At 53.0% G+C, this 25439-nt stretch overlaps 2 protein-coding genes across 2 annotated transcripts in view; one reads left to right on the top strand and one right to left on the bottom strand.

Annotated features, from left to right (window-relative positions):
- Window positions 1-8882: 8882 nt before the first annotated feature.
- CDC37 (cell division cycle 37, HSP90 cochaperone) lies at window positions 8883-20385 on the bottom strand. The gene is made up of 8 exons (XM_079915601.1): window positions 20174-20385; window positions 14287-14568; window positions 13841-13949; window positions 13623-13738; window positions 13410-13532; window positions 12594-12776; window positions 12422-12493; window positions 8883-11328 (listed from the first exon to the last, which is right to left on the bottom strand). The coding sequence occupies exons 1-8, from the start codon at window positions 20273-20275 to the stop codon at window positions 11176-11178; spliced, it is 1140 nt and encodes a 379-aa protein (XP_079771727.1). The 5' UTR covers window positions 20276-20385; the 3' UTR covers window positions 8883-11175.
- A 1422-nt stretch (window positions 20386-21807) lies between these two features.
- The window catches only part of PDE4A (phosphodiesterase 4A), a gene marked incomplete at its 5' end in the record, with an annotated part of 47481 nt that continues 43849 nt past the window's right edge, over window positions 21808-25439 (top strand). The window contains 2 exons of the mRNA XM_079915537.1: window positions 21808-21894; window positions 22567-22812. The remainder of the gene's footprint in view (window positions 21895-22566; window positions 22813-25439) is intronic.

Here is a 25439-nt window from a genome sequence, read left to right as displayed (position 1 = left end):
AGATAGAAAAAGACAAATACCATATGATATCACTTATAGGAGGAATCTAAAAAAAAATGATACAAATAAACTTATTTACAGAACAGAAACAGACTCACAGACTTAGAGAACGAACTTATGGTTATGGGGGGGGAGGGTTGCGGGGAGGGATAGACTGGGAGTTTGGGAATGACGTGTACACGCTGTTATATTTAAAGTAGATAACCAACAAGGACCTACTGTGTAGCTTAGGGAGCTCTGCTCAATATTGTGTAATAACCTACATGGGAAGAGAATTTGGAAAAGAATAAATACACGTATATGTATAACTGAATCACTTTGCTGTACACCTGAAACTAACACAACACTGTTAATCAGCTAGACTCCAATATAAAATAAAAATTTAAGGGACTTCCCTGGTGGTCCAGTGGCTAAGACTCCCCACTCCCAACGCAGGGGGCCCGGGTTCAATCCCTGGTCAGGGAACTAGATCCCACATGCTGCAACTAAGAGTTCACATGCTGCAACTAAAGATCCTGCATGCCTCAACGAAGATCCCGAATGTGGCAACCAGGACCCGGCGCAGCCAAATAAATAAATAAATATTTTAAAATATAAAAAGAAAAAAAAAAACTTTCATGAGCTTCACCCGTGCCCAGTTTTAAAGAAACAACAATAATAGAACAAACCAAATACCCAGGCCAAGAAATAAACCCTCACCACTCCCCAGAAGCTCCTGATTCTGAATCAGCAAGTCCATCTTCCTGTCCCCTTCACCTGCTATATTTTTCTTAGCAACCTTTATGACAGTCTGACATTCCACTGGAAGTCTCTTTGAGCACTGGTTTTAATGCCTGGCTTCCATTCTAGAATGTCAGCTCCACAAGGGTTCTCCACTGTGTCCTCAGTGCCTGGAATTGTGTCTGGCACCCAGTAGGTTCCAAGAAGCTGGTGGAGTGAATGATCTAGGCCGGGGCTACTGTCCTGCTCTGCTGCGGAAGGGCTGGCCATGGCCTTCCGGCCTCAGCTTCCTCTTTGCCACTAGGACCGCAGCAGCAGGAAACCAAGTGCGCCAGATTCTTCAACAGCCAGCCTGGATGAGCTCGGTTGGCCTCGCTGGGCCTGGAGGCCAGACTACAGAGGGCGGGCTGGGCCTGGGACCTGCTGTCTACCACCCGAGGAGGGACCGACAGGAAGTGTCAGAGTGATTAATAATAACAATAAGGGTAATAAACCCAGTCATAATAATAAACTCTAATAATAGTTCACATTTTTCTAGGCTGGATGCTGTCTGGGCCCAGGCATTCTTGAGAGAGAATTCTCTTGAGTTGAGAATTCAACTCATTCTTCAGTTGAGAATTCTCTGAGCCCTCTCAGGTTCTTTTCAAGTGGAACGAGTACCCCACTTGACAGCCGGAGAAAAAATAGGACATGGAGGCCACTGGGAAGGCTCATGTGCTGCCCCCCAGGCCTGAGTCCTCTTTCCTGAACTCCTACATCTCAGCTGGGGTCCAGCCCCAGCAGGGAGGCTCCGGGTTACGCCACCAACCATGGGGGTTTGCCTAGGACCGAGGGGGTTTCCCAGGCAAGGGACTTTCCAGGTTAAAATTGGGACAGTCCTGGGCACACTGAGACTACTGGTCACCCTGCTCCAGTGGTTTTTTTTTTTTTTTTAGGAGGAAGCTCGAATTGGGGAATTCCCCAGACTCTGAGAGGCCTGCTGGGGCCTCCCTAGAGCTCCCGCCAAACCAGGGAAAAGTCAAGGGCTGCTAAATTAAAACAAAAATCTCTTTGTGTCCTTTTGAATGGGAGGGTTCAGGAAACAGTCACTCCCCTCCCCAAAACAGCTATGAGGTCGGTTGGGAATCCTTCCCTTGTATGTGTGTGAACACATGGCCTCTAGAACATTCTCATAAGTAGCCACAGACAAGCACATTCTGTGCTGAACTCCAGAGGAAACAGAGGAGTTACACACATGAAGGCTGGAGCCAGAAGACCAGTGTGATCCCAAGCCATCCCTCAACCTCACCATACCTCAGTTTCTTCTTCTAAAAAATGGGGCTAATTGGAGTCCCAAACTCAGAGGTGTGTGTCAGGATCATCAAATGAATTAATATACATAAAGAGCCAGGCGCAGAGCAACTGGTATTATCTTTTTTATTTCACAATATTTCTTAGATATCTTTCTTTTCCACTGTCTATAGATCTATTTGGTGGATTTTTTTTTTTTTTTTTTTTTTTTTTTTTTTTTTGCTGTGCCTCGCGGCTTGTGGGATCTTAGTTCCCTGACCAAGGATCGAACCCGTCCTTCGGCAGTGAAAGCTTGGAGTCCTAACCACTGGACCGCCAGGGAATTCCCCAGAACTGTTGTGTTTTGTTTTTAATTAATTTTTATCGGAGTATGGTTGCTTTACAATGTTGTCCCGGAATTGTTTTAATATGAAATATTTCAGGCATCCAAAAAGGTGTCGAGATAAATAAAAACATCACCTAGGCACCAGACGGAAACAAACCCAGTGTCCATCAACAGAGAAATGAACAAACAAAATGTAATATAGCCGTACAATGGAATACATTTGACCCTTTGTATCCACGGGTTCTGAATCCCGGATTTAACCAACCATGGATGGAGAATAATCAAAAGAAAAGGAAATTCCACAAAAAAGCAAAGACTTGAATTTGCCATACACTGACAATTATTTACATAGCATTTACATTGTATTAGGTGTTGTAAGTAATCTAGAGATGATTTGAAGTGTACAGGAGGATGTGCATAGGTTATATGCAAATACTATGCCATTTTATATAAGGGACTTGAGCATCTGCAGAGTTCGGTATCCATGGGGGGGTCCTGGAATGAAGTTCTGACACATGCTACAGTGGGCATGAAACTTGAAAACCTGTCAAGTGCTGGAACTTCCCTGGGGGTTCAGTGGTTAAGACTCTGTCTCGGGCTTCCCTGGTGGCGCAGTGGTTGAGAGTCCGCCTGCCGATGCAGGGGACACGGGTTCATGCCCCGGTCCGGGAAGATTCCACATGCTGCGGAGCGGCTGGGCCCGTGAGCCATGGCCGCTGAGCCTGCGCGTCCGGAGCCTGTGCTCCGCAACGGGAGAGGCCACAACAGTGAGAGGCCCGCGTACCGCCGAAAAAAAAAAAAAAAAGACTGCACTCCCAGTGCCCAGGGCCCGAGTTCGATCCCTGGTCAGGGAATTAGATCCCGCATGCGCAACTGAAGATCCCGCATGTCTCTAATGAAGATCCTGTGGGCCGCAGCTAAGACCTGGCGCAGCCAAATAACTAAATAAATATTAAAAAAAAAGAAAACATATTAAGTGCAAGAAGCCAGATACAAGAAGACAAATATTGTATGTTTCCACTTTATAGGCGGTCCCTAGAGGAGACAGAAAGTAGAATGGTGGGGGCCAGGGGTTTCAGGAGCGGGAGGGAGAGTCAGTGTTTAACAGGAACAGAGTTTCAGTCTGGGGAGATGAGAAAGTTCTGGAGATGGACGGTGGTGAGGGTTGCGCAACAATGTGAATGTACTTAGTGCCCCTGAACTAGAAACTTAAAAATGATTTAAACGTGAAATTTTTTGTTATGTGTATTTTAACCACAATGTTTAAAAAATCAGGGGGAAGTGAGGTTAGTGAAATGGACGAAGGTGGTCAAAACGTACAAATTTCCAGTTATAAAATAAATAAGTCCTGGGGATGTAACGTACAGCATGGTGACTAATAATACAGTATTGTATAACTGAAAGCTGCTAAGATGGTAGATCTTAAAAGTTCTCATCACAAGAAAAAAGTTTTTGTAACTATGTATGGTGATGGATGTGAATTGGACTTATAGTGGTGATCATTTCACAGTGTATACAAACATCAAATCATTATGTTGTTCCTGAAACTAACATAATATTATATGTCAATTATACCTCAATTCTCTTTTTTTGGGGGGGGGCTGCGCCGCAGGGCTTGCGGGATCTTCCCTGACCAGGAATTGAACCCGCGCCCTCGTCAGTGAAAGCACAGAGTCCTAACCACTGGACTGTCAGGGAATTCCCTCTCAATTTTCTAAAAATCTAAAAAAATTGTCTGTGTGCCCTCCACTGAGGTAAAAAGCAAAACAAAACAAAACCAGCCTAAATACCGTGGAGGATCTCAGAGTTCCACTCTCCATTTCCACCCCTGGAGGGAAGTAGTTGCTGTCCCTTCCACCCCCTAAGCAATGAGTAAGGGCCACTTTTCATTTAGTCAATACATATCTCTTGAGCACCTACTTTACGCTCGGCCTTGTTCTAGGTCCTGGCAACACAGCAGGGAAGAGAACAGATAAAATTCCCTGCACTTGTGGCGTGACATTCTAGATGGGACGGCAGCCGAGAACAAGGATAAACAAGTAAAAATATATAGTGTGACAGATAGTGATACGATATAGAAAAAGCAAAGGAAGGAGATGACGTCACTGGAGATCGGGTGGCCTGGGACCATCTTTCTGATCTGCAGGAGCTGAGGTGGAGACACAAGGATGTCAGGGGCAGGGTGTACCAAGCAGGGGGAACAGCTGAGGCAAAGGTCTGGAGGAGAAGGCTGTCCTTGAACTTGATGTAATTCCTATCTATCTGCTGGGCCCCGTAACTTGCTTCACCGCATTTCTTTTTTCTTCTTCTTCTCCTCATTTCATTATTTCTTTTTAATTTTATTTATTTATTTATTTATTTATTTATTTATTTATTCTTGGCTGTGTTGTGTCTTCGTTGCTGTGCACGGGCTTTTCTCTAGTTGTGGGGAGCAGGGGCTACTCTTTGCTGCAGCGCGCAGGCTTCTCATTGCGGTGGCTTCTCTTGTTGCAGAGCATGGACTCTAGGCATGCGGGCTTCGGTAGTTGCAGCACGTGGGCTCAGTAGTTGTGGCTCACAGGCTCTACAGCACAGGCTCTGTAGTTGTGGAGCATGGACTTAGTTGCACCGTGGCATGTGGGATCTTCCCCAAGCAGGGATTGAACCGATGTCCCCTGCATTGGCAGGTGGACTCTTAACCACTGTGCCACCAGGGAAGTCCCTCATTATTTCTTTTACCAATTAATTAATTTTTTAAAATTTATTTATTTATTTTTGGCTGCATTGTGTCTGTTGCTGCACGTGGGCTTTCTCTAGTTGCGGCAAGCAGGGGGCTACTCTTCATTGCAGTGCATGGGCTTCTCATTGCGGTGGCTTCTCTTGTTGTTCACCGCATTTTTGTTCATGAATTTCATCCATATTGATGTGAGTTTCTCTCCCTGGTTTCACTGCTCTGTCATGCAGCACTGTACACATTAATAGGCTATAATTTATTTGTCCCTTCCCCCGTGAATGGACAGTTATGTGAAATCCAATTTTGTGGTCTCAATGTCTCCAGGAAACAAAATTTTCCCACCCTTTTTTTTCTTTTTAATTGTTTTTTGGATTTTTTAAAAAAATAAGTAATTCATTCACATAGTTCCAAATCGAAAAGGCACAAAATGGTTTTGAGGACAAGTCCCCACTCTGCTTCCAGCCCCCTGACACCCATCTCATTACTGAATTCAAAACATGCTATGGTTTAATGGTTCCTCAAAAAGAATTACCAGGGGCTTTCCTGGTGGCGCAGTGGTTGAGAGTCCGCCTGCCGATGCAGGGGATGCGGGTTCGTGCCCCGGTCCGGGAAGATCCCACATGCCGCAGAGCGGCTGGGCCCAGTGAGCCGTGGCCACTGAGCCTGCGTGTCCGGAGCCTGTGCTCCGCAACGGGAGAGGCCACAACAGTGAGAGGCCCACATACCACCAAAAAAAAAAAAAAAAAAAAAGAATTACCATACGATCCAGCAATTGCATTTCTGAGTGTATACACAAAGAAAGCACAGACTCAGAGGGATGTTTGTACATCTGTGTTCATAGCGTCATTATTCACAATAGCCAAGAGATGGGAAGCAACCCAAGTGTCCAACGATGGATGAGTGGGTAAACAAAATGTGGTGTATTCTACAATGGAATATTATTCAGCCATAAAGAAAAAGAAAAGAAGGAAATTCTGGCACATGCTACACCATGGATGAAACTTGAAAACACTATATTAAGTGAAATAAGCCAGGAACAAAATTACAGATATTTTATGAGTGGGGACTTAAGTGTTTAATGCATACAGAAATTCTCATACTTGGACTTCCCTGGTGGTGTAGTGGTTAAGAAGTCGCCTACCAATGCAGGGGACACAGGTTTGAGCCCTGGTCCGGGAAGATCCCACATGCCACGGAGCAACTAAGCCCGTGCGCCACAGCTACAACTACTGAGCCCACGTGCCACAACTACTGAAGCCTGAGCGCCTAGAGCCCGTGCTCCGCAGCAAAAGAAGCCACCACAATGAGAAGCCCATGCACCGCATCAAAGAGTAGCCCCCGCTAAAATAAAATTAAAAATAAATAAATTAATTTAAAAAATAAAGTATACAATTCAATTAAAAACAATAAAGTCTTGTACTTAATACCACTGAATCGTACCCCTCAAAATTGTTAAAATGGGGACTTTCCTGGCGGTCCAGTTGTTGTGACTTCCAGATCCCACTGCAGGGGCCGTGGGTTTGATCCCTGGTCAGGGAACTAAGATCCTGCATACCACGTGGCATGGCAAAAAACAAAACAAAACAAAACAACCCAAAATGGTTAAGTGATAAATTTTGTTATGCACATTTTACCACAATTAAACACACACACACACACACACACACACGTGCGCGCACTTACGGAATGCTTACCCTGTGCTGTGTTCTCAGCCGTGGGGTTTTAGCCATGAACAAAGCACAGGAATCCCTGCCTTCAGGAAGCTTACATAAACCAGATAAATACTAATAAGCCCACTTGTGGGTTTTGTTGGAAGGTGGAAGTGGTGGGCAGAGAAGAGTGGAGCAGATAAAGGGTATAGGGTGCAGGAGTAACTTGTTTTAGGCTCTGTCCTCAGCACCCAGTGTAATTCCAGGCCCCCGGCAGGATATGTGTTGCCTATGAGCAGCTGTGTATTCAGGGCTTCCTCCTATAGCCACAAAAAAAGAGGACATTGCTTCACTCAGCTTCCATGTCCTTGGCTTCTGGTGGGTTCTGCCGATGGGGAAGGCTGACAGGAGATCAGAGGTGGGAGACAGACGAGGGTCCCTATTCCCTCCCTGCCCAACCACAGTTGGGCAGTGGTGGTTTCTCTGTGGCCACATAACCTGCAAGGAGCCCCTTCTTCACGGCTCCAGATGTCAGCAAGTTCTGCTCCCTTCCCATCCTCTTTAGTCCTGTCGAAATCTTCCCACTGTTGCTAGTTCCGGGTGCCTTATGGATTTACAACGCCCCAAAGATGTCCATGCCCTAATCGCCAGTGAGAATCAGGAATTAAGAATGCTACTCAGCTGACTTTAAGGTAGGGAGATTAGCACTTGCTTCAGCGGCACGTATACTAAAATTGGAAGGATACAGAGATTAGCATGTCCCCTGCACAAGGATGACGCGCAAATACGTGCATCATTCCATATAAAAAAAAAATGATAGGGAGATTATCTTGGTGGACTCAGTGTAACCACAAAGGTCCTTAAAAGTGGAACGGGGAGGGGACTTCCCTTGTGGCGCAGTGGTTAAGAATGTAGGGGACACAGGTTCGAGCCCTGGTCCAGGAAGATCCCACATGCCACGGAGCAACTAAGCCCGTGCGCCACAACTACTGAGCCCGTACTCTAGAGCCTGCGAGCCACAACTACTGAAGCCCACGCACCTAGAGCCCGTGCTCCGCAACAAGAGAAGTCACCGCAATGAGAGGCCCGCGCACTGTAACGAAGAGTAGCCCCCGCTCGCCGCAACTAGAGAAAGCCCGCGTGCAGCAACAAAGACCCAATGCAGCCAAAAATAAATAAATTTATTTCTTTTTTTAAAAAGTGGAATGGGGAGGCAGAAAAAGAGGTCAGAGTGATGTGACAGAACTTGATTCATCTTTGCCATCTTTGAAGATGGAGGAAGGGGGCCATGCGCCAAGGCGCACAGGCAGCCCCTAGAAGCTGGAAACAGCAAGGAAATGGATCTTACCCAGAGCCTCCAGAAGGATCACGGCCCTGCCAATGCCTTGATTTTAGCGCAGCGAGACCCATGTTAGACTTCTGACCGGCGGAAGGGTAAGGTAATGCATTTGTGTTGAAGCCACTAAGTTTGCGGTGATGTGTTACAGCAGCCACAGAAAATGAATCCACTCAACACACATCTGTTGGTTCTCCTGTCCCACTCACATCATTACATTTTGTTCAGTGAAACCCTTTGGAGTGGAATTCTGTTTGCCGCTAAGACCCAGCCAATCATGCTTCTGGGAGCTTACTCTACAGGTGGGATGCCTGTCTTCGTGGAAAATGGTGCGCAAAGGTGTTTCGCTGCATTACTTGTAAAATTAGAGACGGAAAAACTTGCAAGTGTTAAAAACGCTGGTGAAATAAATGCTGAGATGTGCACATACTGGAGCTTTCTACCAGAGTAGAAAGAATGAGGAAGTGCTGATGAACTGATAAGGAAAAATCTGCAGGGCCACAAGGTTCAGTGAGAAACAGCAAAGACGCGCGTCACTGACTGCAGTGTGTTAGCTCTGTGTGAAAAAGGAACGGAAGGGGTAAGATTACATTTGAACTTACAAAAAGAAACCCTGGAAGGAGTCACGAGACACCGTATACGGTGGGCTCCCATGGCTGGGGGCAGGGAACAGCGTGGGTGGTGGGTGAGTAGAGAGAGAACCTACTCTATGTGTCTCTCTTAATAGCTGGTGTTTTAAATCCTAGCCGGTGTTAGGGTGAGGCAGGCGAGGCATGAAAGCAAAGAGGGCGCCAACTCAGTAATCGAGATAAATATTTTAATGTAATATTTTCCAAAAACACCATTAATGTGAAAAAAAACATGATGAACAAAACATTGAAATTTTAAGTCAAAAATCAGTAACAGGGCTTCCCTGGTGCCTCAGTGGTTAAGAATCCGCCTCCCAATGCAGAGAACACGGGTTCGAGCCCTCGTCCGGGAAGATCCCACATGCCGCGGAACAACTAAGCCCGTGCGCCACAACTACTAAGCCTGCACGCCACAACTACAGAAGTCCATGCACCTAGAGCCCGTGCTCCACAAGAAAAGCCAACGCAATGAGAAGCCCACGCACTGCAACGAAGAGTAGCCCCCGCTCGCTGCAACTAGAGAAAGCCCGGGCACAGCAACGAAGACCCAATGCAGCCAAAAATAAATAATTTTTAAAAAAAAATCAGTAACAGCGCTGAATTCTACTGAAGCCTGAGGTCAAACAAAATATCAGGAATATGGATTCTATCTTTGAAAGTTTTACAGTAAAGTATTAACAAGTTGACGATCCTGAGTGGATCCTGGATGGGTGGGGTTTATCCAGGGCCTTAGGAGGGCCCCCCATACCCCCCCCCCACCAGCCATTCTCATCTATATGAAAAGCATTAGGCAATGCCACTCAGGTTTGCAGCTCACTGTTGACCCCTGGTGGTGATCAGCTTGGACACAAAGGCATTTACTGAGGGCCAGGACCCCTTCGGGGCGCTGGGAATATTTTAGGACCAAGACTCAGTTTGTGCCGTGGTGGTGCTCACAGCATAAAGGAGACAGCAATACACACATCAGCAAAACCAGGCAGGTGAAGAAGCTGCGAGGCCAGACGTGATGCGTGACTCAAAAGGCGGGTCAAGGAGGACCTCCGGGAGGAGGTGGCAGAGCTCTGATTGCAGTGAGAAGCAGCTGCCAGGGGGTGGTGTCCCCCAGAAGAGGTGGGCAGTGGACTTCACGACCCTTGGTATTTCATGTCTTAAAAGTTGATGTGTCCTTGTTTATTATAGTATTCTTTAAGCCTTTCCTGTGGCCCGAATATTCCATTACCTTTTAAAGGAAGACTGCTTTCAAAAGATTACTTTTTCAAGGGAAGGGTGTTCAAGCAGAGGGACGGGCATGTGCCAAGGCCCAGATTTTGAGCACCTGGGTACCAGGTGCCATGCTTGCCTGTACATTATCTCACCTACACCTCATCGCAACCCTGGGAGGAGAGCATGAACATGACTCTCATTGTACAGAGGGGGACACTGAGGCTGAGGAAAGTGCCCAAGGTCACACTGATAAGAAAAACTTGAAAGTGCTTAAGGATCAGCAAGGAGGGAGTTGATGAGAAGGGGAGGACATGAGACGAGGGCAGGGAGGTGACCAGGCAGATGGTGTAGGGCCTGGCGAACTGCAGGGAGGTCTTAGGCTTCTGCTCTGAGGGATGTGCCCTGACTCAGGTGTTCACAGGTGCCCACTGGCGGCTGCCTGCTGGGGTCCAGTGAGGGCAAGGAAGACAGGGAAGAGGCTGGAGTGGGCATGCAGGCCAGAGGTGACAGGGACCTGAACCAGGGTGGAGGACGAAGGGCAGTGGACAGACTCAAGATTTGTTTTGGAGGCAGAGCTGGCCACGTGGAAGGTGAGACACGGTGCAAGTTGATGCTCCTGAACGGACGCTGGGGGGTGGCTCAGAGGGATGAGATAATCCCAAGACTTACGGGGGGGGGGGGGGGGGAGTGAGAACCCTTGACACAAAGGTGTCCTGAGGAAGTGTTCCAGGCGGCGGAACGACACATTCCTGGAGAGCCTGGAGTGAGGACGGACGACATTGCCCATTTGCTGCAGGGCAAAGCTGGGGGCATCACAAGCCCAGCCGCCAACACTGACCAGGGTTCCCTCCCACCCTGCAAGAGAAGAGCTGTGCCAGCCCTCCTGAGGTCTCGCGGAGCATCTGAAATCCTTTATTGGAAGATAATTGCTGTTTACTATGTAGGAGACTCAACAGCAGATGAACAGTGAAAACGGAGCCCACAGTGACTGGGGCAGGGCCCTCAGCTGGGGACCCCACCCATACCCTGTGGACCAGCCTGGCAACCTCTACCCCTCCCTGGACCCCCAAGCCTTTGGCATAATGCTGAAGTGGGGGAGCTGCAGGCAGTGAAGCCCCTTGACTCAAAGCAGACTTGGATGAGCGCTCAGGGAGTGGGGTCAGTGGAGGGGGGTGGGCAGGCCCCTCCGGGCTAGGTGTGGGAGCAGCCAAAGTGGAGGAAGCCAGGAGCTGGGGAGATGGTGTCTATTTTTGTTTTCTGAAAAGGGGCGCACAGGGGCCTGCAGGCAGTCGGGCAGCAGCTGAGGTGGGTTATGCGCTGACGTCTTTCTCGTCGCCCCGACTGGAGGCTTCCAGCAAGGGGTCCCCGGGACCCGCCTCCTCCTCTTCTTTGGCCTCACTGGACTTGGAGTTGGGGACCCAGAGGCCGGAGTCGATGCAGCGCTGCATGTGGTACTTCGCGTCCTGCAGGGAGAAGGGTGGGTTGGTGAGGCTGGGCTGCCATCTTCTGGTGGCCCGCCTGTCCCCCGCACATCCTCGAGCCTGCTTCCTGCTCTTTCTAGATTACAGCTTTACCAAAGAACTGCGCGCAATGATGGAAATGGCCTGTAATCTGTGCCGTACAATATGGTAGCCACCAGCCACGTGTGGCTACCGAGTACTTCAAATGTGGCTGGTGCAGGGGAACTTTAAAGCTCACTTAACTTTAATGCAAGTTTAAACAGTGTAGTCTAGAACAAGGGTGAGCAAACTTTTTTGTAAAGGGCCAGACAGTAAATATCGTTGGCTTGCGGGCCCTATGGTCTCTGTCAAAACCTCTCAACCCATCATGCCTCAACTTTATGGTTGTAGCACAAAACCAGCCACAGACAAGATGAAAATAAACCAGCCTGGCTGCTGCATTCCAATCAAGTTTTATGTAGAGACAGGCAATGAGCCTGCAAGCCATAGGCGGAAGACCCTTGGTCTAGATGTTCATTCCCACAGAAGCATCTAGAAACCCTGGGCCAGGTCTTGCGACTAGACTTTTTACAGATGAGGAAAGCAGTGTGGCCAACGGGGTGAGACAGGCAGCAGGAATGGGGTCAAACCGAGGTCTATCAAGACTCAAAGTATTTATCTACCAGCGCGGTGACTGCTCGAAACAGCTGCTGTTTTTACCAGCACCTACTACGTGCTCAGCCCTCCCCATGGATTTCGTGAGTTAATATCGAGAGAAAGTGGTTTGATGAGGTAACTGAGGCTGGAAAGGGACCCCCTCCTTGGGCCACTCTGAGCTGCTGGCAAAGGTGGGGTCAGCTGGTGTGCTCATCAACAGCCCGCAGGGACAGGGACACTCAATCTGGATGCCGGGCACACAGTAGGTGCTCAATAAATGTAAGTGGGCAGGTGGCACAAAGCCTGGCTGCCTCGTGTGCTGGCCACATGGTGACAAAACGTCCCTTGTTCCTTTGAGAAGCCCAGGAGGGACACTTCTACCAATGATGTGGGCAGCAGAGCTGGAGGGGGCGGGGGAGACACATCGCTCGCCCAGGTGGGCTTGGGCGCAGTTACTCACGGTGGGGTCCATCTTGCTGATGGCATCTTGGAGCATCTGCACATCCTTCACGTCAAAGCATTTCTGGAGTTCCTGTGGGTGCAGAGGGGTGGGGTCAGGGCCTGGGTCCCAGGGAGCCTGGGGACCCCACTGGCTGCCTGCCTGCTGCCCGCCAGGGCCCAGGGAGCCGCACCTCAGGGAGGGACTCGTAGACCTCGACGGGGTCCAGACCGCCGGGGCCAAGCCGCTTCCTGCGCTCCTCCTCCTCGTACTCCTTCATGGCCTTCTCGATGCGCAGCTTGGCCCGGCCCCGCACGCGGTCTTTGAAGGCCTCCAGCTCGTCGTTGAAGCCCTCCATGTACTGACGGTCAGCAGTCTGCGGGGGGCAGGGGCGTGCACAGGATTGAACTGGGGGAGCCAAGACCGCCCCACTGCAGGTCCTCAGAGACGCCCCAGGGCTCCCTGCATCTGCTCCTGAACTGACTGACAGGCACCCTGGGCCTCAGGGCTCTCCTCTACCTCCTCTGAGCTCGACTTTACACCTCTGTGCTCACGACCCCCTGCCCGCACAAGCCCCTGAACCTCAGACTCGTGACACCCACCTCCTCCGGGTCCTCCTGTGGAGTTTAGCGGGCATCTCAAATGCAACACAGCCACCCCGGAGCTCCCGGTCACACCCCTTAGTCTGTCCTGCAGCTCCCCCAGCTCAGCAGGGATAGCTTTACTCTTCAGGTGCTCAGGTAAGAAACCCACAGGCATCCTTGACTCTGGCCCTCACCCCAGCTTAGGACTTTCAGCACATCGTGCCAGCTCGGCTTTCCAAATCTGCCCAGGAGCCGACCACTCGTCAGCTCCTCCGTGGCCCAGCCCTCTCCTGACTGAGGAGAGGACTGATCACAGGGGCTTGAGTCCAAGTAAACCCATGTCTGTCTCCCCCAGTGGACCGCAGGCTGGTTCCCTGAGGAGGACCACCCTCCACTCTGCCCTGGCCACTCCGGCCCCTCCCTACCTTGATCTTGGTGAAGAACTGCCGGAAGCAGGCACGGGGGTCCACCTTCAGGCTCTTGGCCAGCTCCAGGATGAACTGCATGACGATGGTCTGGTGGGCCACCTGCTCCATCAGCGCACATTTCTGCCAGGGGAAAACAAGCACGGCGTCACCAAGTGGCGGACCCAGGGCACAGCCGAAATTTCCCCAGCCCCGAGGGCAGGCTCCACATACCTCCTCCACCTCTAGGTCAATGCACCAGATGACCAGGTAGTTGGCGGTCTCCTCACACACCAGGTGGACGTTGTCCGACAGGTACTTCTGGCTGTCATCCCAGCGGCGGAGCATGCCTGCGGGAAGGTGTTGGCAAGGTGTTGGAAGGGCCCTGGAGGCAGAGGCTAGCCCCTTGTCACGTGCACCGCCCACCGGGCCCCCACCTGGGCCCAACTTACCGAAGTGCTTGATCTGTTTCTCATACTTCTCCACGAAGGTTTTGTGTTTCTGTTCCCTCACCTCCTCCGACTCCTCCTCCGCCCGCTCAGGCTTGGTATTGACCATGCTCTGTGGTGGGGTGAGAAGGGGAGTGGGCTGGGGCGAGGCTGTGCGGCGCCTCAAGCGTGGCCGGGTGGGCCGCGGCCGCAGCGCCCATCCCATCCAGGGTGGAGGTGGTGACGGCGCCATGAACATCAGCGTGGCGGGAGCGTGGGCGTGGCAGGTGTGGCCTCGGACTAGGGCCTTCGGGCAGATCAGAGGGGGGGTACCGGTGGGGTGCCGCACCTGCCTGGGCCCCCACACATGATCCCCTCACCCGCCACCTCCATCCACCCGTCCCTGGACCTGAGCAGTCCCCTCGGCCACACCTGCCACCGTCTGCCGAGTGCGCCCGGCCCTCGCACACCTTGCTGAAGCCGTCCTTGCTGAGCGTGTCCACGTTCCAGGGCATGCTCTTCTCCTTCTTGCGCATCTCCTCCAGCTTCTGCTCCCAGCTCCGCTCCTCCTTGCGCAGCTGCTGTGCCTCGGCCTGCAGCCGCTCCAGCTCGGCCCTGCTGCCCTCGCCCTCGGCCACCTCCAGATCCTTCAGCTTCCGCTGGCACTCGGCCACCTTGCGCTTGCACTCGCGACAGCCCCTGTCCAGCTCCTCCTTTTCTTTCTGGAACTGCTCCATGCGCTCCACCCGGGCCTGTGGGACAGGCACGGCCCATCACTCTGCGGAACGGCTTGTCCCTTGACCCCAGCCCCAGGCCCAGGACCCCAACAGCTGCACCTGGAATGACCCCGGAGAATGTCAGCACCAACCTCCGCGTGCTGGACTCCCAGCTCCCGCTCTCGCTCCTACAGGTGCACCTGAGCCAGGGCAGGTCCCTCTTCTGCTCAGAACCCTCTACGGCTGCCACCTCACTTGGAGCAAAAACCTAAGTCCTCCCTGTGACCCGCAGGGCTGTGCGCAATCTGTCCCGTGCCCTCCATGGCCTCACCTCTTCCTGCTCACCCCCTCCCTCCAGCCACACTGGCTGCCTCACCTTTTCTCGAACCCACTTCAAACCTCAGGGCCTTTGCACTGGCTGTTCCCTTGGCCTGGAATGTTCTCTCCCCAGATACCCCCCACCCCGGCATCCTTAACATCTTCTTTTTAAAAATATATATATTATTTATGTATTCGTTGGCCGCGCCCTGCAGCATGCGAGATTGCGGTTCCCTGATCAGGGGTTGAACCTGTGCCCGCTGCATTGGGAGTGTAGAGTCTTAACCACTGGGCCACCAGGGAAGTCCCCCTTATCATCTTCAAATGTCCCTTACAGGGAATTCCCTGGTGGTCCAGTAGTTAAGACTTCGTGCTTTCACTGCCGAGGGCCCGGGTTCAATCCCTGGTTGGGGAACTAAGATCCCACAAGCTGCGCAGTGCGGCAAAAAAAAAAAAAAAAAAGTCCCTTACAGATGAGGCCTTCCTTGACCACCCAGCTGAAGGTCTCAACCTCCCCCTACCCTGCTCTGCTTGACCTTCCTCCTCAGCACTTGTCACCTGACAACAGCCTGTGACAATTATTTATCATGTTTCGGGCACTGTCCTCCTCCAAGGATACTGGCTCCACAAAGGTGTTGTGCCTCCAGAGCTGGGCCTGACACACAGTACGGACTCAGGAAAGCCTTGTTGGATGTAATAAAGTAATAAGATGCTGGATAGAGGCCTCACCCCTCCCCAGGGTCTCAGGTTCCCCCTCCTCCCTGGAGCCACCCTCAGTAACACTCAGGCACCCTCCTGCGCCCACCACGCCCCTCAAGCCACCGCTGCTTGGGTGTCCCACAGGCACCTCCAATTCTGTGCCCCAAACTGAACTCCCCACCGGAGCCCCCCAGACCTGTTTTTCTGCTGTGTCCTCCCTCAGCAAAGAGCCTGCCCCTGCCTCCTGTCCCAAGCTGAGGCCTGTTGTGAGCCCTGTCCCTCCCTCTCTGCCACCAAATCCTGACACTATTTTTTTTTTTTTTTGGCCACGCTGCGTGGCTCGTGGGATCACAGTTCCCCGACCAGGGATTGAACCCGGGGCACAGCAGTGAAGGCCTAGAATCCTAACCACTAGGCTACCAGGAAACTCCCCTGACACTTTTCATTTCCAGTTGTTTCTCCAATTTGCTCCACCCCGGGTGCTGCACCTGGATCTGCAGAGGCCCGCTCAGCTCTGTCTCCAGGCCAGCAGGCCCTCCTGAGCCCAGCCTAGTGCCCACCAGCCTCCTGTCCCCCCCTACCCTAGACGCCACTCCTCAGACCTCCTCTTCCACTGCACCCCATCTCCTCAGTCCCCCATCCCGACCCCTATCAGATCACTGGGCCCTGTCACTCTCCAACCCTGCTTGGCTCCCAGCAGTGCCTGCTCAACCCAGACCAATGACTGAACCCTGAGAGGTGTCACCATCTTCCATTGCTGTCGCCCCAATCCAGGCTCGGAACCTGCCACAGGAGTCTTTGAAATGTACCTGTCTGACCACAGCCCTCCCTGCTACCTCAGACTGGAGTGTCTGGGTTCAGAGGGGACCCCAGACCCCTGCCCCACGCTGGCCAGATGGCCAAGGCTCCTTGGGGGGCTGGGTCGCAGGCCGATGCCGGCCCCTGTGGTTGATGCTAGCCCTGAATGGACCAGCTCTCTCCTGACTCTTAGCCTCTGCACATGCTGTTCCTCCCACCTGGAACTCTCTTCCCCTTACTCCATCTGCTTTGTCCCCAAGTCTCAGCTTCGACAAAGCCTTCCCCAAGTGCCCGACCCCCAGAGTCACTGAGCCCCAAAGGCCCCTCTGTGATCATCAGATGACGTGATGAGATGCTAGTGGAAGGCCTTGGGGCACCAGACCTGGGGTCATATCTCACAGCCACCATGTAATGGCCGGGTGTCCCTGGGCCAATCCCCTAACTTCAGTTTCCTCATCTGTCAGATGCAGACAATAGTGCCAAGGTTGCACTGGGAAAAGCAAAAAAGGTTATAAAAGTAGACAGTCCAGAGCCGTGCTGGGGGCTCAGTCAGCACCATTCCCACGTTGGCTACTGTCATTACTGTCTGTCCAAGGGGACAATCTGTCTCTCTCTGGGGACTGTACTGGGGCTCAAACAAGAAAATGTACTTCAAGTGCTTAGCTCGATATCCAGTAAATGCTTATAACTGGTAACTAGGAGCAGTTGTTACTGTATCATCAGAGCAGCCCAGCTCCACCACTTACTGGTGATGTGACCTTGGCCAAGTCTCATATCTCTCCCTGCCTTGGTGTCCCCCTCTATGAAATGGGGTCTCACGGGGTTGTTTTGAGGACTAAATGAGTTACTCCCAGGAAACTGCCTGCAACACAGCATTCAGTATACGTGTCCTCAACTGTCATCACCGCCGTCATGGCCACGGCCACGGCCACGGCCACCAGAATGGTCCGCTAACTTGCTTCTGTGCTTTATTAGAGGCCCTAGCACAGGGCCAGGAAGACGGTGGGTGAGAAGCGGGAGACCTGAATCCTTCTCTAATGCCCCACAGGACCGACATGGCCAACCCTGAGCCTCACTTTTCCCACTCGGATGAGGCCCTCGCCTTGCGGAGGACACATTGTGGCCTCTGCCACCCCTCTTTTTCCACGATGGGACTGTGTCACCTGGAGCCTTCCTGCTGCCTTATGGCATTATAGCTGGCCTTGGGTGGCAGCAGGAATCTACCACACTGCTGGTTTCTGCTGGACGGCCATCAAAATCTTCCCGGCATCCTCTGAGCAGCCGCCAGGGAGGCCAAAGCTAAATAAAGGCCTCCTGGAGCTGCTGGGGGTGGCAGCCTGCCCGGCCTGAGCTTTACGCCTCCGGGAGGGGCTGTAGCAGGCTGGGAAGGGCAGAAGCCTTGGCAGCGAGAAGGGGCCACAGGTATCACTGCCCTCCTTACAGACAGGGGACCCAAGGCTCACAGAACCTGGACACCACACAGCTCACTGGGAGGAGCCACAAGAAACTAGTACTGGTGGCTGTTTCTGGGCAAGGGAGCCAGGGAGCTGGAGCTGGAGCCAGGAAGACTCGCTGGTCCCCTTCTGGAACCTTTGGATTATTTTTTTACCATGAGCGTGAATTACATGAGTAATAATAATGATAGTGGCTAAAGTTTCTACACAGTTTATTACATGCCAGGTGCTGTCCTGAGAGCATTACACACATTAAATACATAAGGCAACCCTCACAACAACCCTATGAGGTAGATACTGATAAGATCCCCAGCTGGAGAAATTGAGGCACAGAGAGATCAACACTCACTGGGGGCAATGCAGCAGGTCAGTGATTCAGCAGGAGCCAGCATCTGAACCTGGGTGGGCAGGCCTGTGCTCAGAAGCACACCAGGCTACCTTTTCTCTAATCCCCCTTTCCCCTCTGGTCCTGCTTACTCCCTCCCGGGCCCTGAGCCAAGTTCTTTTCAGATCTCATTTCATGTCATCCTTACGATGGTCTCATGGAGGCGGGGTCTCGCTCCCCCTAAAGCAGCAACGGCCCTGTGGCAGGGCTGGGATGAGAACCCAGGCTTGGTGGCCGCTGAACCGGGTGCTGGAGACACCAGGCTCCCTGCCTCCACTCCAGCACTGGGGCTCCCAGTGGCAGGCCAGGAAAAGGTTTTGTGCCAAGAGGGAGAAGGGTGTGGTGGGAGGAGGATGCTGCAGGAGAGGGGACATCAGCCTCCCAACTCAGCAGGACCAAACCGTCCTCCCCACGGTGATATAGATTAACTATGTTACAGAAATAGGTGTTCCCAAGAATTGCCTTGAGAGCTTGCAGAGATCTTCAATATTTCATAATAAAATGTTACACGTGTCAAGAAAGAGAAGTGCTAGAACTTTCTCCTTACACTCCAGGGGCCCACCCGGCAGACACTACCCAGGAGGCTGCTGCTTTAAGGAATGGGTTGGAACTGGGACTGGAAACCAGATGTAGGGACTAATGCTGGGTCTTGGCAGGATGGGGAAGGGCCCTTCTAGAAGCTTCTAGATAAACGACTGGGAGCTGATATATGGGAAGGTGGGGTGAGGAATTCCTAACTAGAAGATTCTGAGAGACATATGCCCTCAGTCTGAGAGTGTAACAAGCATAGGAATGTGGGTGCAGGAGCTCTGATTTGGTGGAGCAGATTAGAACATTAGGTCTCATGAGAGCCATTCTGTTGGCCTGAGAGCACTGCTGGTCAGGGAGAGGGGTGAGAGAACACACAGACTTGGGATTCTGGGGTCTGGATTTGGGGGAAAATAAGTAAAAGAAGGGGCAGGGAATTTGGAATTAGACTGGGAGGGTTCCTGGTAAAAGCAGGGTCAGTGTGGGTGTCTGAGAACAGCAGACCAAACTGGGGTCAGAAGGAAGCTGGGGTGGGTTTAGGTCCTGGACTTGGGTTTGAATGAGGCATTCCAATGCTGGCGGAGGTTCCTACAGGAAGCCTGTCTCGGGGGTGGGCGGTGACTGGGCCTGCAGTACCAAGTAGGGGCAGGGGCTCTGGCTGGGCAGGACGCCACGTGGGTAGGGTTTCCTGATGCAATAGGAAATTGGGTCTACAGTGCATGAGGCTGAAGGAGAGCAGCCGGAATTGGATGCTCCATCAGGGCGGAGCTGGTGGTTCAGTCTGAAGGGGAACCAGGTTTCAAAATTCCAGTCCTAGATGGGACTGAGGGTCCTGGTGGGGCACCGGTCTACGTTCTAGGGAAGGGGTCCTGGGTGTGGGCTGGAGTCCCAGGCCAGGAACAGAAATCTCGGGGGAGGACAGAACTCCTTGCTCTATTGAGAGGAGCAGAACCTCTAGATCTAAATGTGAATCACCGTCAAGATTCCGAAAGGCAGGTCACAGACTAGACTTAAAGTATTGGGAACTCTGGGGGTTGGACGGGCCAATGGGACATCCAAGATCATTAGTGGGTACTCGAAAGGTTCAGGGTGCAGATTCTGAGGTAGAATTCTGGGTGTAAGTGGAAGGTCCCAAATGGATTGGGGGGGCACGTCCAAAGCTTGTCTTGGTAGTCTAAACTGTGAAGAAGGTGCCCTAGGGGTCAACTGGGAGTTCCAAGAAGAAATTGGAAGGGGAGGGGGGAGGGGGGAGGGCCCAGGATCGCGGGCAAGGAACTCAAGGGTCTCGGCAATTCTGTTGCCCCGGAGTTGAATCAAGGAACCCCGGGCGATTCTGAAAGTCCAGACTGTAGGGTGGGAAACCCAGGTGTCAATGGCTGGGTCCCCAGCAGTATCAGGAGTCAGAACTCTGAAGCGGAGTCCCGAGAGTGGGGGAAGGCGCTGGGCGCGCGCGCTCTACCTGGTGCCGCCAGCGGAAGAGGCTGGCTGTGTCGATGTTGGGGTGCGTCTCGTCTTCATCGTCAGACACCTCGATGTGGTCCCACACGCTGTAGTCCACCATCTTGCCTCCGCGGCCCAGCCCGCTCCGGCTCTGGCAGCAGCAGCAGCAGCGGCGGCAGCAGCGGCGGCTACGGCGGTAGCACCACACAGACTCTGCCCGCAGAGCCCCGCCCCTTCCGTTTCCGCCCGGACGCGGGCGCCCCCGCCCGCGCGTGACGTCACATCCCTAGTAACCGCGGCAGCGGCACTGGCGACCGAGGTCTTAAAGACCCCTGCGCACGTGTTCCGGCTCCCCGAAGTCTTCGCCGAGACCTCACCCCATCGGGCTTGGGGCCTCCGCTAGGCACCTCCTAGGGGTATACGGGTGGCTTCTCCAACCTTGAGCTCCCCTTCTCTTCCGGTGCCCCACGGTGGGCGTTTACGGCGTCCGTGAGGGGGGCAGTTGGCGAGACTGAGGGAGAGGATTGTCCCCTTAGCCACACCAGAGTGACGTCAGACCGAGCCCACTGCTGGGGCCGGGCCTCGGCGAGAAGACCTCGCTCCCGTCCCTTGTGAAGAGGAACTTAACTTTGTGCCTGATAGGAACGGACATTCCCAGTCCGAGGGGTACAGGGCCCTGCCCTGGGAGGGTCTAAGTAAAGGAAGGATATGGCCCTGCCCTTGAGGAGTCGGAGGTGGGCGCGATGTAGCCCTGCCTTAATGGCTGGTGTTTCCCCGGCTCGGATCACAGCCTACCCCTCGCGTCCGTATCTTCTGCCTCTTTAGCGGTGATTCGCGCATACACGCCCCCTCTGGAATCACCCGGACCACACTAACTGGCCTCGGGAGCCTGTCCACTGCATCCCCCCGTGCAGCCGCTGGGTGTCGCTAGTGTCTAACTAGCGGCCCGTGCTCTTGGCCTCGCGCCGGGTGGGGGTGGGGGTGGGGGTGGATCTTGGCAGTGAGCACGGCGGGGGGTCTTGACCCGTTGAAGTACTCTAGGACTGCTCGCAGCGCCCGCCCCCTTCCTCGTCCCGGGCGCTAAGGACTCCATTACACTGAGCTTGGGCGACCCCAGCCACACATTTTCATACATCCCTATCCACGCTGTGACACCGGGATAAAAGGCTTCGTTGCAGCCTAGGGCAAGGATTATCTCAGATTAAAGGGCGCTGGGGGGACAGGGTGGACTGCAGGAGCTTCAACCGGGAGGCTCCTGGTGAAGGGAGCCTCTTCCAAACTCCCCCAGAGCGGGCGTTGGAGGGAGGGGGTGGAGCGACTGGAGTAAAGGTCTCTAAAAGGGTGCGGGTGTGGGGGATTCCCCTGCCCACGGAAGGGGAGGGGCCATTCGGACAAAAGCTCCCGCCTGCTGCCGCCCCTCCCCCTCGCGCTCCATTCAAACCCGCGAGTAGGCGGGCGGGGGCGGGGGAGTCCCCCTCTCCTCCTCCTCCCCCTCCAGCCCCGGCAGTCCAGCATCACAGCGGCAGTCAAGTCCCGGGCACGCGCGCGCAAGGACCCACACCTCGGCGGGTCTCACAATCTCTCTCTCTCTCTCTCTCTCTCTCTCTCCTCTCTCTCGCGCGCACACACACACACACACACACACACACGCACCAGCAACAAACGGTCTGGACACCCCCGTCCCCTACCGCCCCTCAGGCCGGAGAGGGCGGGGCATCCCCTGCCCAGCCCCCCTGCAAGGTAAGCTTTGGACCACAAGCTGCGGTGGCGAGGGGGACCAGGCGCCGGGAGGGAGGGGGTCTGGACGGGGGGGGCTTCCCTCGCCCCCCAAGAAAGTCAGGGGCTCCCTGTACGCCCTTTGAGGGCTTCAGGCCGGCCTCCAGGCTGAGGGTATGTAGGGAGGACCCCGGATGCCGGATTCCCGGGTAGGCGCGAGGGTCTCTACCTGGCTTCGGAGACCGGAGCTGCCTGGCCCCAGGGAAACAGGGTCCCAGGAGCCCCAGCTCCCAGAATTGGGGACAGGGCGCCGGAAGCTCCCCGATCAGCGCCAAGCATTTACTAATCTCCTGACAACACAGCATCTCCAGCCTGGGGGACTGAGACAGAGACCCCTGAGTTGCTTTGCATTGCCCCTCGGACTCCCAACCGCCCTCCCCCCATCAGCGCACCCCCTGCTGGGCGTCTTGTACCTGTGGGGTGGGGGTGGGGGACTGGGAATGCTCCTCCAGGCTCCCAAGCTTCCTCTGCTGCATCCCATAGCCACACACTGCTTAGCTGCGGCTGTGGGACTGGGCAAACGGCTTTGCCTTCCTGAGCCTCAATTTCCTCATCTGCAAAGTGGGTAATGACACACCCAGGATTCGGGGAGGTCATGCATGCGAGTCTGCCATTACGCCATCATTTATTTTACAGCTCATTTCACACATATTTCCCAAGAGCCTACTGTGTGCAGACAGCCTGTGACCAGGCTGTCAGGCTACAGCAACCAACAAGACCAGCTGGGTCCCTGCTCTGCTGACCCTGGACACTGGTGAGGGAGCAAGATCAGTGTGTAAACAGAGAAGTATCCACGGTGATTTCAGACTGTGAAGACTAAAATTTCACGAGGCATAGAGAGTGACTGCAGGGAAGGATGTTCAAGATTAAATGAGATCTACGGTTTGTATCTGCCTTCCTGGTTCACTTTCAGCTCCATGAGGGGAGGGCCAGGTCTAGAAGAGTGGTTGGTACACAATAGGTGCTCAATAAATGTTGAATGAGTTAAAGAGGGGATTAGATTAAGACTATTTTCATAGCACTTTAGATCAGGTAGGAGGCTTATCACGAACCAATCCATCCTCTCTCCTATTTTACGGATGAGGCGAGTGAGTCTCTAAGGCCCAGAAAAGGGAAAGATGTCGTCAAAGGCAATAAGGGAGTTGACGGGGTGTCATCATTCCCACACAGGTGAGGGTGGCTGAAGGAATGGTTTTGAACAGCGGGGAATGGAAGAGAGTAGAGACCAGACTTGAGCACAGGTCCCTCCAGGAACCCATGACACCCAGCCAGTGCCCATCTCTCTCCCCATACCACACAGACACAGCCCTGCATTCATCCATTCAACAAGTATTTACTCAATGCCTACTGTGTGCTAGGTGCTCAGGACACAACAGCAAACAGAAGAAAACCCCCTACGCCCATGGAGCTGATATTAAGTAGAGAAAACAGAGAAGAAACAACATAAACTAACGAATAAATATATAACAACAAACTGTGATTAGGACGGTGATAGAAATAGCTTGTGACAAGAGAGAAAAATGGAGGGGTCTACTTTGGGTTGGGTATCCAGGAAGACCTCCCAGAGGAGTTTCATTACTCTTCAAACACACACACACACACACACAGACTTTGATCCAGACAAACATAATCACATACCACATACAGGCTGGAGCCTGAGAACCTTAATAGTGTGCCTGAGGCCCCATAGCTACTGGGTGGCCATGCAGAGATTTGAACCCAGAATCCACATTTCTAACCAGTGTACTTCCCGCTGCACCCACATGCATGTACCCTCCCCGCCTCCACACACACACATACTCAGAGTCACACAGAGACACAGCCAGCCTCATGCCCACATAGACTGATATGGTGTCACTTTGTCACATACACACACTCCTGTAGGTATGGTCTAGTCTCAACTACACAACACTCAGACGCCCAGAGAGTTCCACCTGTCCAGTTGCATGTGGACAGCTGTGTACAAAGTCTCACTTTCACCCAGGTGCACGCGCACGCGCGCGCGCGCGCACACACACACACACACACACACACACACACACACACACACGCATGCCCCGTGGGGAGAGGGGCTGAGAGTCCTTCCCAGCTCCAGGTCATGGAGCTTGGGTAGTCATTGTACCTCCTCAGGCCTGAATGATCTGGGGCAAGCTGTGGACAAGCGTATTCATCCTCATTTCCATGCCTCTTTGGCTGCCCATCACCCTGTCCTTCTGAAGGCAGTGGAGGTTGGGTGAAGCCAGTGCTCCTCTGTCAGGCCAGGCCAGGGACGCTGACAAGCTGGATGGGGGAAGAGGCCTCTTCTCAGCCTGAGCCTGGTGCCCGCTCTGCCATCTGGAACCCCTCGCCAGCTGGCTGCTGCGCAGGGGAGGGGAAGGCAGGCTTAGCGGCTCCCGTCCACCTGGGCACTCAGGCCAGTTTCTGAGGCCCTGTGTCCCATGCCCAGGTTTCTGCCAGAGATGATTTCTGCAAATGTGCACAGGTGTCCAGACAGTGGTGGCATGTGTGTCTCTACCTCTCTCCCCTGGCCTCCTTCCTTCCTTCCACAAATCCCTGAGCATCTACAATGAGTTGTTATGGGCGCTGAGGGTACAGCCAGGACCGGCTAAAGAATTCTGCAGAGCCCAGGACCAGATGAAAATGCAAGGCCCCTGTTTAAAATTATTAAGAATTTCAAGACCACAACAGCAGTGCATTAAACCTTCTAAGCATGGGGCTCAGTGGGACTGCTTAGGTCACGTGTACATGAAGTTGGCCCTAGATCAAGACAGAAAAATCCCCTGCCCTCATGGAACTAAGGGGTGGGGGCAAGCAGAAACATAAACATGATACCTCAGGGGTGATAAGTGCTGAGAACAGAAGTAAAGATGAGTGAGAAACAGAGGGTGATGGGGTTGGGGGAGGCATCCATGCCAGGGAAGGCCTCTAAAAGGAGGTGACTTTGAGCAGAGAGGTGAAGGAGGTGAAGGAGTCAAGTGGATTTATTCATTCACTCAAGAGACATTTGTTGAGTACCTACTGTATACCAGTGTTGTCCTAGGTCCTGGAGATCCAGCAGGGGACAAAACAGACCAACATCCTGACCTCATGTCCTAATCAAAGGACAGGCAATAATAAAATAGGTAAATTATATATCTTGTTAGAATGTTGTAAGTCTAAAACAAACAAAAGGAAAGCAGAGCCAGGGAGATCGGGGGTGGGAGGAGCACAAGATATCTGAGGCTGGTTTTCCAGGGGAGGGAAAAGCAAGTGCAAAGTCCCTGAGGTCTAAATATGCTTGAAGTGTTTGAGGAACAGCGAGGAGGCCAGCGGGATGAGCGGGGAGGACGGGAGGAATTGAGGTCTCTGTGAATGTGTAGCTGTCTCCCATGTATGTCCACAGCGCCACTGAGTCAACAACAGTGATAATTGTTAGTATTATTAAGATAGTGGCTACTGTTTCATGAGCACCTACTATGAACCAGGCACTGTGCTCAGAACCTTACATGCATTATTTCATTTCATCCTCA

Source organism: Stenella coeruleoalba (genome assembly GCF_951394435.1).
Source record: "Stenella coeruleoalba genome assembly, chromosome: 3".
Lineage (NCBI taxonomy): Eukaryota > Metazoa > Chordata > Mammalia > Artiodactyla > Delphinidae > Stenella > Stenella coeruleoalba.
The sequence above is the reverse complement of the archived record's forward strand: the minus strand, read 5'-3'. Positions and strand labels throughout refer to the sequence as shown.

Excerpts from the sequence above, each read along its gene's own strand:
- CDC37 (XM_079915601.1), bottom strand. The coding sequence starts at position 20,275 with ATGGTGGACTACAGCGTGTGGGACCACATCGAGGTGTCTGACGATGAA. Across the intron at positions 13,739-13,840 it reads GAAACAGATCAAGCACTTCG|GCATGCTCCGCCGCTGGGAT; the intron begins GTAAGTTGGGCC and ends ACCTTCCCGCAG. Across the intron at positions 13,533-13,622 it reads TTGACCTAGAGGTGGAGGAG|AAATGTGCGCTGATGGAGCA; the intron begins GTATGTGGAGCC and ends TTCCCCTGGCAG.